At 38.1% G+C, this 15,307-nt stretch overlaps 1 protein-coding gene across 1 annotated transcript in view; it reads left to right on the top strand.

Annotated features, from left to right (window-relative positions):
- Window positions 1-3,022: 3,022 nt before the first annotated feature.
- The window catches only part of LOC306882077 (orexin receptor type 2-like), a gene marked incomplete at both ends in the record, with an annotated part of 32,361 nt that continues 20,076 nt past the window's right edge, over window positions 3,023-15,307 (top strand). Inside the window, 2 exons of the mRNA XM_079436530.1 lie at window positions 3,023-3,239; window positions 13,078-13,256. Of these exons, the coding sequence (XP_079292656.1) occupies window positions 3,023-3,239; window positions 13,078-13,256 (396 nt within the window). The remainder of the gene's footprint in view (window positions 3,240-13,077; window positions 13,257-15,307) is intronic.

The following is a 15,307-nucleotide window of genomic DNA, read 5'->3' as shown; positions in this document are numbered from 1 at the left end:
GACTTGACAAATGCACATGACATCCCCCATTCTCACAAATTCATGTTTTTGTAGTTTACACGGAGATGATAGGTTTTAAAGCGCAAGTTTACTGTATCACTATTTTTAAAAGTTTGATTTTCAGACCCCCAAAATACTCTTGTTGTGTACATGAACAGTTAACCCCTTCAGACCTGAATGTTTTTCACTGAATACATTTTTTTTGTCCACTTGATATTTGCTCTTCATATAGCGCTTTTAACAATACAGATTGTGTCAAAGCACTTAACAGTATCAAATTGGAGGATAGAGTGTCAGTAATGTATAATAATAAGATTAAACACTCAATTTTCAATTAAAGGCATTTCATTATTAGTATAATTAGTATTCCTGCATTTGACATTGAGAGCATAGGTCGCAATTTAGATATGTTTTTGAGATGGAAAAACGCAGTTTTACAGATGCTAGAAACATGGCTTTCAAATGAAAGATTGCTATCAAACAGCACACTTAGGTTCCTAACTGATGAAGAAGAATTGACAGCCGTCAAGTGTTAGATAGTGCTCTAGGTTATTACATGTGGGGTTTTTAGGTCTGATAATTAACACCTCTGTTTTTTCAGAATTTAGCAGTAAGAAGTTATTCATCATCCAGTTTTTATATCGACTATGCATTCCGTTAGTTTCTCAATTTGGTGTGTTTGTGTGTATGTGAATTGGTTTATGTGTACTTGCTGATTGTTTTGATGAATATATGATTGTGTGCATTATAGCATCAAGGCATTAGTATGTGTGGAGGGGGTGTGAGTGTGTGTGTTGCTGTGTATTCACTGATCTCACATCCACTATGGCTGTTTCTCACTAAAACCAATGAAAAGTTGATTGACAGGTTATGGTCACTTTGATTACATAAATGAAATCATATTAATATTAATTTCATTAATTAACATCAATATTCATAAAACATTAACATTAGAATTTGTAACTCTGTATTTAGCTTTGAAATGCTTCCACAAATTTCTCAACCTATAATTCATGAGGTGCTGTTGATATCTTTCAAGACCTGATGTCCATTTGCGATGGACATACAATTTTTGTGTTCTGTGTTCTGCAACTCTGAAAGATCTTCAAAATAACTTTGAATATTATCATTTGATATCTTAATTTTATAATGCGTGCAAGTTGATGAGGCTACCATAAACATAAATCTGCATATAAAAAGTCAAATATGGACGTCCTCCTCTTCTTGTCTAGTTGGTTAGTGATGTCTCTCTTTTGTGATGCCTGTAGCTCAATCAGATTAAATTAAAAGTCATATCTTCATTGGGATTGGTTGATCAGGGACCAATCAGTGACCAGGCATTGCTCATATTATGAAAACATAACAATTTATTGGTTTAAACCAAAAATCACGTGGGTCTGAAGTTAAAATGCACAACAAGCTTTCAATTTTTAGCTGAAAACAGTGTCATGTAAATGCCCCCTGAATTTACCAACCCAAAGACTGCTGGATTTAATCATGTACATCAGTTCCACATGAATTAAGTAACACAAACATAATTTGGTCATGCAACTTGCACATTGTCAAATTAAGTTATTTTGAAGTGTCCACATTAAGAAGTTTCAAAGTGATTTTATATGGTTCCCTAACAGGATTTAGTCCATTAAAGCTCCTCTCTTTACCACAATGGTAACAAAATGTAACTGAAACAGATCTAAATCCCAAATAAATCCCAATATAACTGAACTCTAAACTCTATGAAGTCTCCTTCCTTTCTCATCTTTCCCACACACACACACACTCACACATGTTGAGTTTTCATGTGTTTTGGGGTCATTCCATAGACGGAATGGTCCAAAGTCAAAATTTACTGGTATTATTATCCTTGTGGGGAACACTTGGACCCCATAACGTATGGAAGACCAGGTATACACACACACATTCACAGACACAACACATAAGCTTGTTTGTTTGTTGGCTTTTTACAACTTAGTTTCACCACAAACAAAAGATAAATAATAATAATATAAAGCCAGAATTTTAGATAAACTAAAAAAAACTATTGTTAGTCAATGTAAATGGAGTTGCATTTTATGTTCTGCCTTTAAGTGTGTTCTTGGGTCCTTGTTGGTGGATGGGGCCTGTGTTAATAAATTCTGCAGATGAAGTTGAGTCTTCCAGTGCTTTTTCTGAATGCTACAATGCGTAACATTTTCTGTTATGTACAACATGCACATACATGCATACATAAATAAGTAAAGTGACAGTCTTTGACCTCTCGGTCTGACTCCATGTGAAAGCTCCAATCTACCTCATATCTTTGCAGTCCTTTATTAAGATTTTGCTTTTTCATCCTGTATTTTTATTTTTAATTGTAAAAAAAGTTACCTTTTTGAACAACAACACTGTGGACAATGAAATATTTTGGACTGTGAGTGTCAAGCCTTTTTTTTTATTTGTTTTTTGTTTTGTCCAGTCACCAAAGTGGACTCATAGCCACTACAGCATACATACATACATACATGCATGCATGCATACAATAAACAAACAAATAAATAAAAACCCCACAGTCAGTAAAGCTATAGCCAGTATGTGTTCTGCACATCAACACTCTGGCGTCAGGTGAAAATACTACTTTATTAATATTATTATTATATGGTCAGTGTTGTTTGGCTTTATTCAAACTGAACAGGTGTGAATCGAAAATCATGATTTCGATTATATAAAAATACGCTTTCTTGTTTCACTTTTTCAGTGGATGACAGCGCGACTCAAATATAATATAAAGCAGTAATAAAATAGGATTGTTTGACTGTGTATGGGCATTGTTTATAATGCGACATAAGTCTGACAGCAATTGAATAAACATGACCTATTGAATAAACATGCATTCTGTAGGTTTATCTTGCTAACTAATTGGTTAGAGGCTGAGGGGTCCACAGTGCGTCACGACGCTCGCCAACTCTCAGTGTTCTCTCTCCCCTCACTCGCGCGGTGTCAGTCATCCGCGATGCTGGAGAGAGAGCCGGGGTCCGCGCCAAACATGTCGGGGATCACCGCTAACGAAGCCTGTAATGACTGTTTAACATCAGCGCAGCATCTGAACTCCACGGACATTCACTCCCATTCTCACATTGATGAAGATGATGAACTTCTCAAATACATCTGGAGGGAATATTTGCATCCTAAACAGTATGAATGGGTGCTCATAGCTGGATATATCATAGTTTTCCTCGTGTCTCTGGTCGGAAACACCTTGGGTAAGTAAGTTTGAAACACGCAAGTAACTCAGTAATTGATTTCAGCTGTGCTTTAAAATGTTTTACTGTCAGATGAACACCGGTCTACAGCTTTGTCCATCATTTTTGCTACATTGCTTTGCGCGCGGGATCATATTGTAACTCATAAAATGTTATAGAAAATAATTTCTCCTCTCTGCTTAAAAAGGTGTAGAGTTCAGGTATTTGAAGATATTAAAGCTACTAATTAATTTTATTTGGACTGCACTTATTTATTTGGTTTATTTGCAGTTTCTAGTTTAAGATTTAAGAATATTTGCATCCTCACATGCACATATAAATGCATCTACAGTTTTAACAAATTGCCAAGCCTCCGGCTTTCTTTCTTCCTCTACATTTAGTTAATCTTTTATTTTTTGTCCAGAGTCCTCTGGCAGATCAAATCAAGTGCTGCATTGCTCTTTTACCACAGGCTATGTGATGGATTAGTGGAATTTTGGTCGAGCGACTATATGAATGTATGTGCTTTAAACTATTTTGTATGTCTCTGTGGATGGCTCAGAATCATTTGGCTGTCACATTTCTCAATGCAAATTTTGACATTTGAAGTTTTCTCAAGGAATTTAGAAATACGATAAAACGCCCCAATGATATGGATATAGCCAAGGTAATTGGTTAATTAATTTTTGCATATTAATCGTGGGTCCCTTGAAATGTTACTTGACTTAAAAATTTTTATTCATATTTTTCATGTGCTATTCTTCTTAAAGGTTCAGTGAGTGCATCAAACAGAATTGCAGTCTACCTCAGCCAATGAGTTTTGGACCTGTTATCCAACAAACAGTATCAGAATTGAAACAACACCCTTCACAATAAATCCAAGGCTAAACTCTGGCTGGAATTCATGGCTAAAGTCCTCCGAAGCTCTGTGATTTCTTTGTGTGAGACTGAAAGTCATTATTTGGTGGTAATATTTCCCTTCACCAGAGCCGTCAAATCATATTGTACTTAAAACTCTGGTTTTATTTTTATTTGTCCTTTATTTAGATGGTTAAGTCTAATTCTTCCAGGGAGACCAGTTGAAGATGGCATCAACAGTTTTCATTAAAAAAGTCACATATTTATGCATAAATGCAAACATAGAAGCAACACAGGAAAAATAGCAAAAGAAGAAAGACATACAGGACATATATCAGCGATATCCATAAAACATTTCACCCCAGGTCAAGGATTATGGAAAACAGCAACATGTTTCCAGTTTGTAAGGGCATTCAAATAGGAGAGGGTTTGTAAGGTAATAGTATGCTGCAGCTCATTCCATGTGCAGGAAGCATAAAGAGACAGTTTACCAAGCTCACAGGAGACATTTCGATGAATCGGGGTGCATATGTACTGCTATAGTTGCTAGGATAAAAGGCTGAGGATGTAAGTAGATGCTTTATCTAATAATGGCAATAAATAGAAATAAGTTGTTCTTCTTTGATGTAAAGAGGAACAGCCTCCAAAGATTCAAATGTGGCCAATGCAGGCATTTTTTACAAAGCGTTATGCAGCACGATATGCAGAATCCAATTGATCATCAAGGATGAAGTTGCATGTATGTAAATCATATTGCCATAGTCTAAGAAATTTGCTTTGCACAGTTTTCTTTCTGGCCCCAAATGTGTCTCTGACGTCAAATGTTGTTGGTTGTCTTTGTGTCTTGTGACCATTAATGTGAAACTTAATGCAGCACGTCTAATGTTTGATTTGAGCGCTGCAACAAATAATGAGATTTTCAGTGGATAGCAGCCTACATTTCGTCTGCTCCTGTATGTATGACTTCAAAAGAGTCTGCTATTTTGAAGCTTGCCTGATCTGTTCATAACCTTAAAATGGTTGCATCTAAATGAACTGGTTTTATATATACGTCAAAATATTATTTACCTTCACTGAACCCAACATGTAAACAAACTTATATGAACAAAATAAAAATTAATGGAATAAATCAGGCACAAATAGCTCTTTAAAGTAGAACTGCAGATTGCCATCCACCTTTTTATCCACCTTATTCTTGCTGTAAAAATGGGTATTTGTTTAGCTATTCCCTCACATTTGCTCTGATATGAGTCATATATATGATAAAGCAGTTAAATGTATTTAATATAGATACACTGCTGTATACAATATTTAAATATATCTGATATAGCCATATCCACAGGTTACTTTGCTAAATGCATGTGGAAGATGATGTCATATCAGAAATATTCAGTGTTATGAAATTAAATTGAAAGTACCACATTATTCAAATCACAATGAATGGTTTTGTTAAGTGGTGAAGACTTTAAAAGATATCACGACAGTACAAAGGCCATTTTCATTTTAAATTATTTTCCTTTACATCAAGTGCTCTAATGTATATATATATATATATATATATAAATGTTAGGTAAATTCACTTCAAGTATTGACATCTAAATGAAATGGTTTTAATGAATTTACTGAATCAGAATGAATATGTCAGGCTACACCAATAAAAGTCTGTGCACACACACACACAAGCACGCATGCACACACACACACACATTTGTATACCAACCCTACACCTAAACCTACCAGTCACAGAAAACTTTCTGCATTTTTAGATGAAAACTTCATTATGTATGATTTATAAGCTTGTTTCCTCATGGGGACCTAAAAATGTCTCCACAAGGTCAACATTTACTGGTATTACTATCCTTGTGAGGACAGTTGTTCCCCATAACGTGACAAATACCAGACACACAGGCACACACACCTAAATTTAAATACTATAACAGTATCTCAAAATACACCATTAAGCAGGTATTATACCTATAGTGTACGTATACCAGTACATGTTTGCTCTTTTAAATAGACACTGATAATTGATAAAATCAATGATATAACAATATCTTTAGAGATGACTGGTTGGAGTTCAGTACTCCTGTATTGGAATAACGAACAAAAATGATTGAATGATGAATTAATAGCTATAAGTTTTGTGTGTACTGTCACAGTGGTTCTTATCAGTCTTTAGAAATCACACGGGACCCTCATTTCTTAAAAAGAAAAAATGAAAATGGGGGGAAAAAAAAGATAAAGAAAAAAAGGTAATGTTGTTAATTTAGCAATAAAATCAGTTCTACAAAAATGTATGTGTTTGAACCATGAACCATGAGGTCTTTGCAAATAGTTAGATTAGACGTATGAAATCATGTGCAGTATTCAGACGTGTGAAATCCAGATCTAGTTGTAGCCAGCAGGGCATTTGATCTGGCATAGACCGGTGAGTGTCCGTCTTTAGATAAATGTATCGGCATTATGTCCAGTTCTGTTATTGCTTCTACTGGTAATTCCATTCTATCAAGTGGAGCTTTTAACAAAATGATGGGGATTGAATTACTTTTGAGTTGTAAACATTAGTTCTTCTCGTTCTCTGCCCTCTCTTCAAGGGTTACTTATATCATCTTACAGCAATTGTGCAATTATGCAATACTCTGGCAGGTGAGCGTTCTGTCGCAAAGCTACTGCAGAGCTCTGATAAGTGTCTTTTTTTTTTTCCTGGAAGTGCACTGATGTGCTGAGGGGGGTTTCATCAAACAACCAGAGCAGGGGTGGTCATGTGATGAGCACATGAAACAAGTGGAAAGACAGAAATAGAGCTAGACATACTACCACTGTAAGGATGCTTTGAAAATGTCCTATGTGCTGTAACCGTGCCTCTGCTCTGCCGCTAAATCAAAGCATCTTCATCCGCCAACTGGAAATCGCTAAACCTCAAGTCCAGATTTTCCTGGATACACTATAATAATAATCTAACCATGTTGTGAACACTGGGGGTGGGGATGCAATGGTCTTTTTATTTAAGGGAATCAAATAATTAAAGGATTTAAAGGAATAAAAGAAAACAATTTTAACTATTGCAATTTGAACCATTGCCAAATACAGTGGGGCAAATAAGTATTTGATACACTGCCGATTTTTCCCACTTACAAAGAATGGAGAGATCTGTAATTTTTATCGTAGGCACACCTCAACCGTGAGAGACAGAATATTGAAAAGGATTCCAGAAAATCGCATTGTATGATTTTTAAATAATTAACTTCCATTTTATTGCATGAAATAAGTATTTGATCACCTACCAACCAGCAAGAATTCTGGCTCTCACAGACCTGTTAGTTTGTTAGACCTGTTAGCCCTCCTATCCTCCACTCATTACCTGTATTAATTGCACCTGTTTGAACTCGTTACCTGTATAAAAGACACCTGTTCACACACTCAATCAATCAGACTCCAACCTCTCCAATATGGGCAAGACCAAAGAGCTGTCTACGCACACTAGGGACAAAATTGTAGACCTGCACAAGGCTGGGATGGGCTACAGGACAATAGGCAAACAGCTTGGTGAGAAGGCAACAACTGTTGGTGCAATTATTAGAAAATGGAAGAAATTCAAGATGACTGTCAGTCTCCCTCGGACTGGGGCTCCATGCAAGATCTCGCCTCGTGGAGTATCAATGATCCTGAGAAAGTTGAGGGATCAGCCTAGAACTACACGGGAGGACCTGGTCAATGACCTGAAGAGAGCTGGGACCTCAGTCTCAATGGTTACCATTAGTAACACACTACACCATCATGGATTAAAATCCTGCAGCGCGCGCAAGGTCCCCCTGCTCAGGCCAGCACATGTCCAGGCCCGTCTGAAGTTTGCCAAAGACCATCTGGATGATCCAGAGGAGGCATGGGAGAAGGTCATGTGGTCAGATGAGGCCAAAATATAAATTTTTGGTATAAACTCCACTCGCCGTGTTTGGAGGAAGAAGGATGAGTACAATCCCAAGAGCACCATCCCAACCGTGAAGCATGGGGATGGAAACATCATGCTTTGGGGGTGCTTTTCTGCAAAGGGGACAGGACGACTGCATCGTATTGAGGGGAGGATGGATGGTGCCATGTATTGCGAGATTTTGGACAACAACCTCCTTCCCTCAGTAAGAGCATTGAAGATGGGTCGTGGCTGGGTCTTCCAGCATGACATGACCCCAAACACACAGCAAGGGCAACTAAGGAGTGGCTCCGTAAGAAGCATTTCAAGGTCCTGGAGAGGCCTAGCCAGTCTCCAGACCTGAACCCAATAGAAAATCTATGGAGGGAGCTGAAACTCCGTGTTGCCCAGCGACAGCCCCAAAACCTGAAAGATCTGGAGTAGACCTGTATGGAGGAGTGGGCCAAAATCCCTGCTGCAGTGTGTGCAAACCTAGTCAAGAACTACAGGAAACGTCTGTCCTCTCTAATTGTAAACAAAGTTTTCTGTACCAAATATTAAGTTCTATTTTTCTATTGTATCAAATACTTATTTCATGCAATAAAATGGAAATTAATTATTCAAAAATCATACAATGTGATTTTCTGAATTTAGTTTTTTATATTCTGTCTCTCACAGTTGAGGTGTAAGATGAAAATGACAGATCTCTCCATTCTTTGTAAGTGGGAAAACTTGAAAAATCGGCAGTGCATCAAATACTTATTTGCCCCACTGTATATGCCATAGATCACGGATATTACTGTTGGTTATTTCACAACTTTATCATTAAAAATATACATACAAACGTTTTGTTACTTGAATATCACCTCAAACTATTTCACTAAAGCATTGCTTCGGAGTTTGTGTTCGATCTCTTGAACTGTAAAGCCCACCTTCTTTGATTGGCCATCTCAGTCATTGTGACATTGATGAATTTGGGACATTTTTAACTATCAGAGAGGACTTGTCCCTCAAAATTTATATGGTGAAACTTCAAACCTGTGCTATAATGTTGTCCATAATGCCTGTAAGCTGGGATTCACTGACCGCTGGGCATGTCTCTTATAGGAATGAGGAAAGTTGGCAGGCAAACTGGGAAATGTGCCAACACTAATATTGGCTGGGGCTTCAGGTCATTACATCAGCCCATCTTCTGCTCTGCCCTCTCGGCTGATTCAACAGCTGTGTCTTCATTCATTCTCTGGTTGCTTCACAAGTCCCAGTTTTGGGGACAAAACATTCAGTTGTTTAACTTCAAAAATCTCTCTGTGCTGTCATGGGTTGCACAAAAGAAACAGGGATAAGAAAAGAGCCTCGAAAGACCAGACTGTTCTGATAAACAAGAAAAAAAGGAACATTTGCCACATATCCTAGGCTTATCAGGACACGCTAGTGTACAGCAATTATTCAGAACTGAGTCACAATCCAAAGCATTAACAATGAAAGCAGACAAAAATGTATTTGTCAGTGGGCCTTTGCAAAAGATATTTAATCTTCAGTTCCTCGATCGCTGAGAAGCAACCCAGAAATCAGATATTAATAGTCTTCTCATATTTCACCTATCACATGTACAATATAGAGCGACTAGGGCTAGTCGTCACTTACTACAGTGAATATTTCTAAAGGGAAAATTCCATTTTCTATGTCTTGTGACTATTTCAGAGCTGTCCCTAGTAACCCTCGTCTTTCCTGTTACCTTGTATGACCCATATTGCATTATCAGTGCATTCTTAATTGCAGACAAATGCTGGGTTTGTTAATATTTCTTGTTCAATACACATTAAGTTATCTGTATAGCTGATATCTGTCTTGATACATTGAGTAATAGCAAGTATGGAGTTTGCATCAAGACATAATAAATATGAACATGTTTACCAGCTAAATTAAAAATAACTAGTAATACATGAACTTTCCTGTCTATTTTGTTCAGTTTTTCAGTGCTATTTATTGCATCCTTATTCAGTACTGCCTGACACAAAGCTCTGAATTATTGATTTTGTTAAGTGCCACACTAAATATGTTAAATAAAATCAACGTTAATCAGCTGATGTCAATTAGCTGCTTATCTGTTGCTATGTCAAGGCAGTTGGTAATCCACAGCTATTTCATGTGTTATTCATGAGCCGGCCAGTCCTATATATTTACATTGATTTTTCTACACAAATGTGCATACAGCGTCATAACAATTACTCATCATCAAGTAGAACAACATACAAATTAACATAGGAGAGATAGTCTTATATATCTCCAGCAAGACCCCTAGTCAAAATCCAAATACAGTTAATCTAAATCAAGTTGTTAAAATTAAGAAAAAAATGAATTCCTTACACCTTTTTCTTAAAGTGAAATGTCCAGTGAATGCATGGCGCTAAAAACTAGTAGTTACATTTTGTCTAAGCATGTGGCACCATTTTACTATGGTGGTTTTTGTGTGTATTGCGGCTGTACAGAAAGGAAATCTCTGTTGAGTGGCACTAAAAGGTTAATGCTCTATTGTGCTTAAAAGTAACTTAGCCTTCCTGGGGAAGTCGTGGCCTAATGGTTAGAGAGTTGGACTCGTGATCCAAAGGTTGCGGGTTCGAGTCTCCGGCCGGCAGGAATTGTAGGTGGGGGGAGTGAATGTCCAGCGCTCTCTCCACCCTCAATACCACGACTGAGGTGCCCTTGAGCAAGGCACCGAACCCCCAACTGCTCCCCGGGCGCCGCAACATAAATGGCTGCCCACTGCTCCGGGTGTGTGTTCACGGTGTGTGTGTGTTCACTGCTGTGTGTGTGCACGTTGGATGGGTTAAATGCAGAGCACGAATTCCGAGTATGGGTCACCATACTTGGCTGAATGTCACTTCACTTCACTTCACTTCACTTCACCTACACTAAACCCATCACTAAACCTAACCAAAAGTAGGGATGGGCGATATATCGCATCTGGTTGCATGCGCATCTCGTCAGTAAAGCCGGTTCCTTGATTAGCGCTAAATCTCCATAGTAGCCGTAGTTCACTGACAAGCTACGCAATATCGCTTTCATTATTACAGATATATCGCCTTCGACAATGAACACAAATTGCGTAGCTTGTCAGTGAACTACGGCTCCGTGTATTAAATGCCGCTCCATTTGAAAGCAGGTGATGGAGATTTAGCGCTAATCAAGGAACCGGCTTTACTGACGAGATGCGCATGCATATCGCATGCGATATATGGCCCATCCCTACAAAAGAGTTAACAAAAGCAAACAGGAGAAGAAATGCATTTCCTGAAGCATTTCCATTTAATCTTGCTTCTACGAGTCTCTGAGTGTTTCACAGGATTCGTAGCCTGAGCGCTCAGAAACACAAATGCTGTATGTACAGGAATGATTCCAGACCTTGTATCTACAGTGGGTACGGAAGTATTCAGACCCCCTTAAATTTTTCACTCTTTGTTATATTGCAGCCATTTGCTAAAATCATTTAAGTTCATTTTTTTCCTCATCAATGTACACACAGCACCCCATATTGACAGAAAAACACAGAATTGTTGACATTTTTGAAGATTTATTAAAAAAGAAAAACTGAAATATCACATGGTCCTAAGTATTCAGACCCTTTGCTGTGACACTCATATATTTAACTCAGGTGCTGTCCATTTCTTCGGATTATCCTTGAGATGGTTCTACACCTTCATTTGAGTCCAGTTGTGTTTGATTATACTGACTGGACTTGATTAGGAAAGCCACACACCTGTCTATATAAGACCTTACAGCTCACAGCGCATGTCAGAGCAAATGAGAATCATGAGGTCAAAGGAACTGCCTGAAGAGCTCAGAGACAGAATTGTGGCAAGGCACAGATCTGGCCAAGGTTACAAAAAAATGTCTGCTGTACTTAAGGATCCTGAGAGCACAGTGGCATCCATAATCCTTAAATGGATGACGTTTGGGACGACCAGAACCCTTCTTAGAGCTGGCCGTCCAGCCAAACTGAGCTATCGGGGGATAAGAGCCTTGGTGAGAGAGGTAAAGAAGAACCCAAAGATCACTGTGGCTGAGCTCCAGAGATGCAGTCGGGAGATGGGAGAAAGTTGTAGAAAGTCAACCATCACTGCAGCCCTCCACCAGTCGGGGCTTTATGGCAGAGTGGCCCAACGGAAGCCTCTCCTCAGTGCAAGACACAAAAAAACACCTGAAGGACCACAAGATGGTGAGAAATAAGATTCTCTGGTCTGATGAGACCAAGATAGAACTTTTTGGCCTTAATTCTAAGCGGTATGTGTGGAGAAAACCAGGCACTGCTCATCACCTGTCCAATACAGTCCCAACAGTGAAGCATGGTGGTGGCAGCATCATGCTGTGGGGGTGTTTTTCAGCTGCAGGGACAGGACGACTGGTTGCAATCGAGGGAAAGATGAATGCGGCCAAGTACAGGGATATCCTGGACGAAAACCTTCTCCAGAGTGCTCAGGACCTCAGACTGGACCGAAGGTTTACCTTCCAACAAGACAATGACCCCAAGCACACAGCTAAAATAACGAAGGAGTGGCTTCACAACAAGTCCGTGACTGTCCTTGAATGGCCCAGCCAGAGCCCTGACTCAAACCCAATTGAGCATCTCTGGAAATACCTAAAAATGGCTGTCCACCAACATTTACCATCCAACCTGACAGAACTGGAGAGGATCTGCAAGGAGGAATGGCAGAGGATCCCCAAATCCAAGTGTGAAAAACGTTTTGCATCTTTCCCAAAAAGACTCATGGCTGTATTAGATAAAAAGGGTGCTTCTACTAAATACTGAGCAAAGGGTCTGAATACTTAGGACCATGTGATATTTCAGTTTTTCTTTTTTAATAAATCTCCAAAAATGTCAACAATTCTGTGTTTTTCTGTCAATATGGGGTGCTGTGTGTACATTAATGAGGAAAAAAAAAAAGAACTTAAATGATTTTAGCAAATGGCTGCAATATAACAAAGAGTGAAAAATTTAAGGGGGTCTGAATACTTTCCGTACCCACTGGATACTTGTTACGTTTGGTAACGGTTTTTACAGCCACAAAGTATTCTTCAAGGAGTTTTTCTTTTCAGTCTGTTTTGCAGTTTGGAAAAACCATCACATGCGCACGGTGACCAACTACTTCATCGTGAACCTGTCCTTCGCAGACATCCTGGTCACAATCACATGTCTTCCTGCAAGTCTTGTGGTGGACATTACAGAAACCTGGTTCTTCGGACAGACCCTGTGCAAGATACTACCTTACTTACAGGTGAGGAAGCTGACAACATATGTACTTTTGGCACTATATTTTAGTTTACTTTTGTAGGCAAGCCCTCTCAAAATGAAGTTTCAAATGTATTGAGATCTGTACATTTGTGAATTATGACACCTTTGATCTTGAGCATATATTACTTCTGACACATCAGTCGACCTACCAGCAGATTCTAGAGGCTGTGTGCATTTTTTACGTGATTGCTTTGCTTCCCCATCAATGAATCACATCAACAGCTTAAGCACTTTGAAAGTGTTTTTTTATTATTATTTTTTTTTGAGCTGGAGATGTACTGTTATAAATGACACACTTGTCAACACCAGTAGATGGAATTGATGGATTTTCTGGAGATGACAACGTGTTCCTCTAGTCATTTTTTTAAGAACACATTTACTCAGCCTTCTTTCTTGGAAGGACCTGATGGATGGATGGATTTCAGCTGTCATATCCTTCACAGTGTGAATGCTACAAGTTCTGTTGTTTCTTCTATATCCCTCATAGGCATGGTTATCTTCCCTAGATGGATAACTGAATATTAATGAGAATTTTGAAGTTATCAAGACTGAAGAAGCAGCTGTGAGCCATGGCTGCAGCTGCTTCAAGTGTTGATATGTGCCTGAATAAAATCACTTGTTTCTAATTGCATTCATGCCTTTTGACACTCTAAAAAAAATGTCACGTTTGATTGATGCCAATATAATGTAGGATGCTTGCATCTTGCGTGCCAGACACTTCTTTGAGCTGATGTTTAGGACGAAGCCAGAACATCAAAAGTAATTCTACTCGAGCAGGAATGGAGCATGGAAAAAGTCTAATATAGATGCTATGCCAAAGCGTTCAGACATTCGCAGTATGGTGCACTTCAAAAGCATATCTTTTGGAAATTGACCAATTTGCACAGAAGACATGCATTGCAAATCAAGCGATAATCATGTCATCTGATGTCCTTTTGTTTTTAAATAGGGTTCTGTTCTTTTAAAAATGGAACTTCAGCAATCCACATTTACATTATATCTTATAACAGAACGCAAAATATACACTTGTCAGTAAATCAAAGCAATCCAAACTGGACTGCTTCAGCTACAGCACAATACATGTGTGCATTCATGCTGCTCACCTGACGCATTTCAAGGGTTTGAATGTTTAAAAGTAAAGAAATTAAGGCAAAAAAGGCATAGGCATTAAGAAAATAAATAAAAGTACAATTTTAATTTCTGTCTGTGGACTGAAACACAATCGCAAATAAAAAGTCAGTTCACTTTAAAGTCCAGCTACAAAGTCAAAATAAAACACTAATACTTATTACATGTCATGTGGCCAACATCAGAGAACGGTGAAAATGTAAATGTGTTGTTGAATTATTGAAATCGCAGCCCTTAACGGAGTGTCTATTTACACTAAGTGCAAATAGCCTGCGTTGTTGGCAGAGGCTATTAACACTAACTCCACCCACCGACGTGTGATTGGGACAGTCAACACTGACAAAAGATGCCTGTTAAATAACCGTTTCAGTGGTGTAGATGGTAAGGTGCATGCTTTATGATGCGATCGTCCTGAGTTCAAACCTGCCTTTTGCTGAAATATTTTTCTCTCTTTTCAAATCTCATATCGCATCAAAAAAGGCATTTATTTTCATTAAAAATGAAGGAAATAATCAAAAAGTTGAAAATAAAGTATTGGGTAGCGTTGGGTAGATGTAGGGAGGGCTTTATTGTCCCAATAATGTGGCATCCATTTAATAAATTTGAATTAAAATTAAAATTTACACTCAGTACGTTATTATTGCATGCTGTTTTATAATGTACTACAATACTGAGGTGCAGATAAATGCCACTATTTGCAATAAGTAGTATAAATAGCAGAAAATCTTGCTATTTTAACAGTGTAAATAGAATCTATAGCTATTTGCACAGTGTAAATAGCATATCATTAAAAAATACTGCTATTTTCACTTAGTGTAGATATAATCCATCGCTATTTGTACTTACTGTAAATAGCATCCATCTTAAACACTAAGGAAATACTTCAAGAACATATTTCTTGTCGAA

Source organism: Barbus barbus (genome assembly GCF_936440315.1).
Source record: "Barbus barbus genome assembly, chromosome: 16".
NCBI classification, from domain to species: domain Eukaryota; kingdom Metazoa; phylum Chordata; class Actinopteri; order Cypriniformes; family Cyprinidae; genus Barbus; species Barbus barbus.
This window is presented reverse-complemented; position numbering and strand designations above follow the sequence as displayed.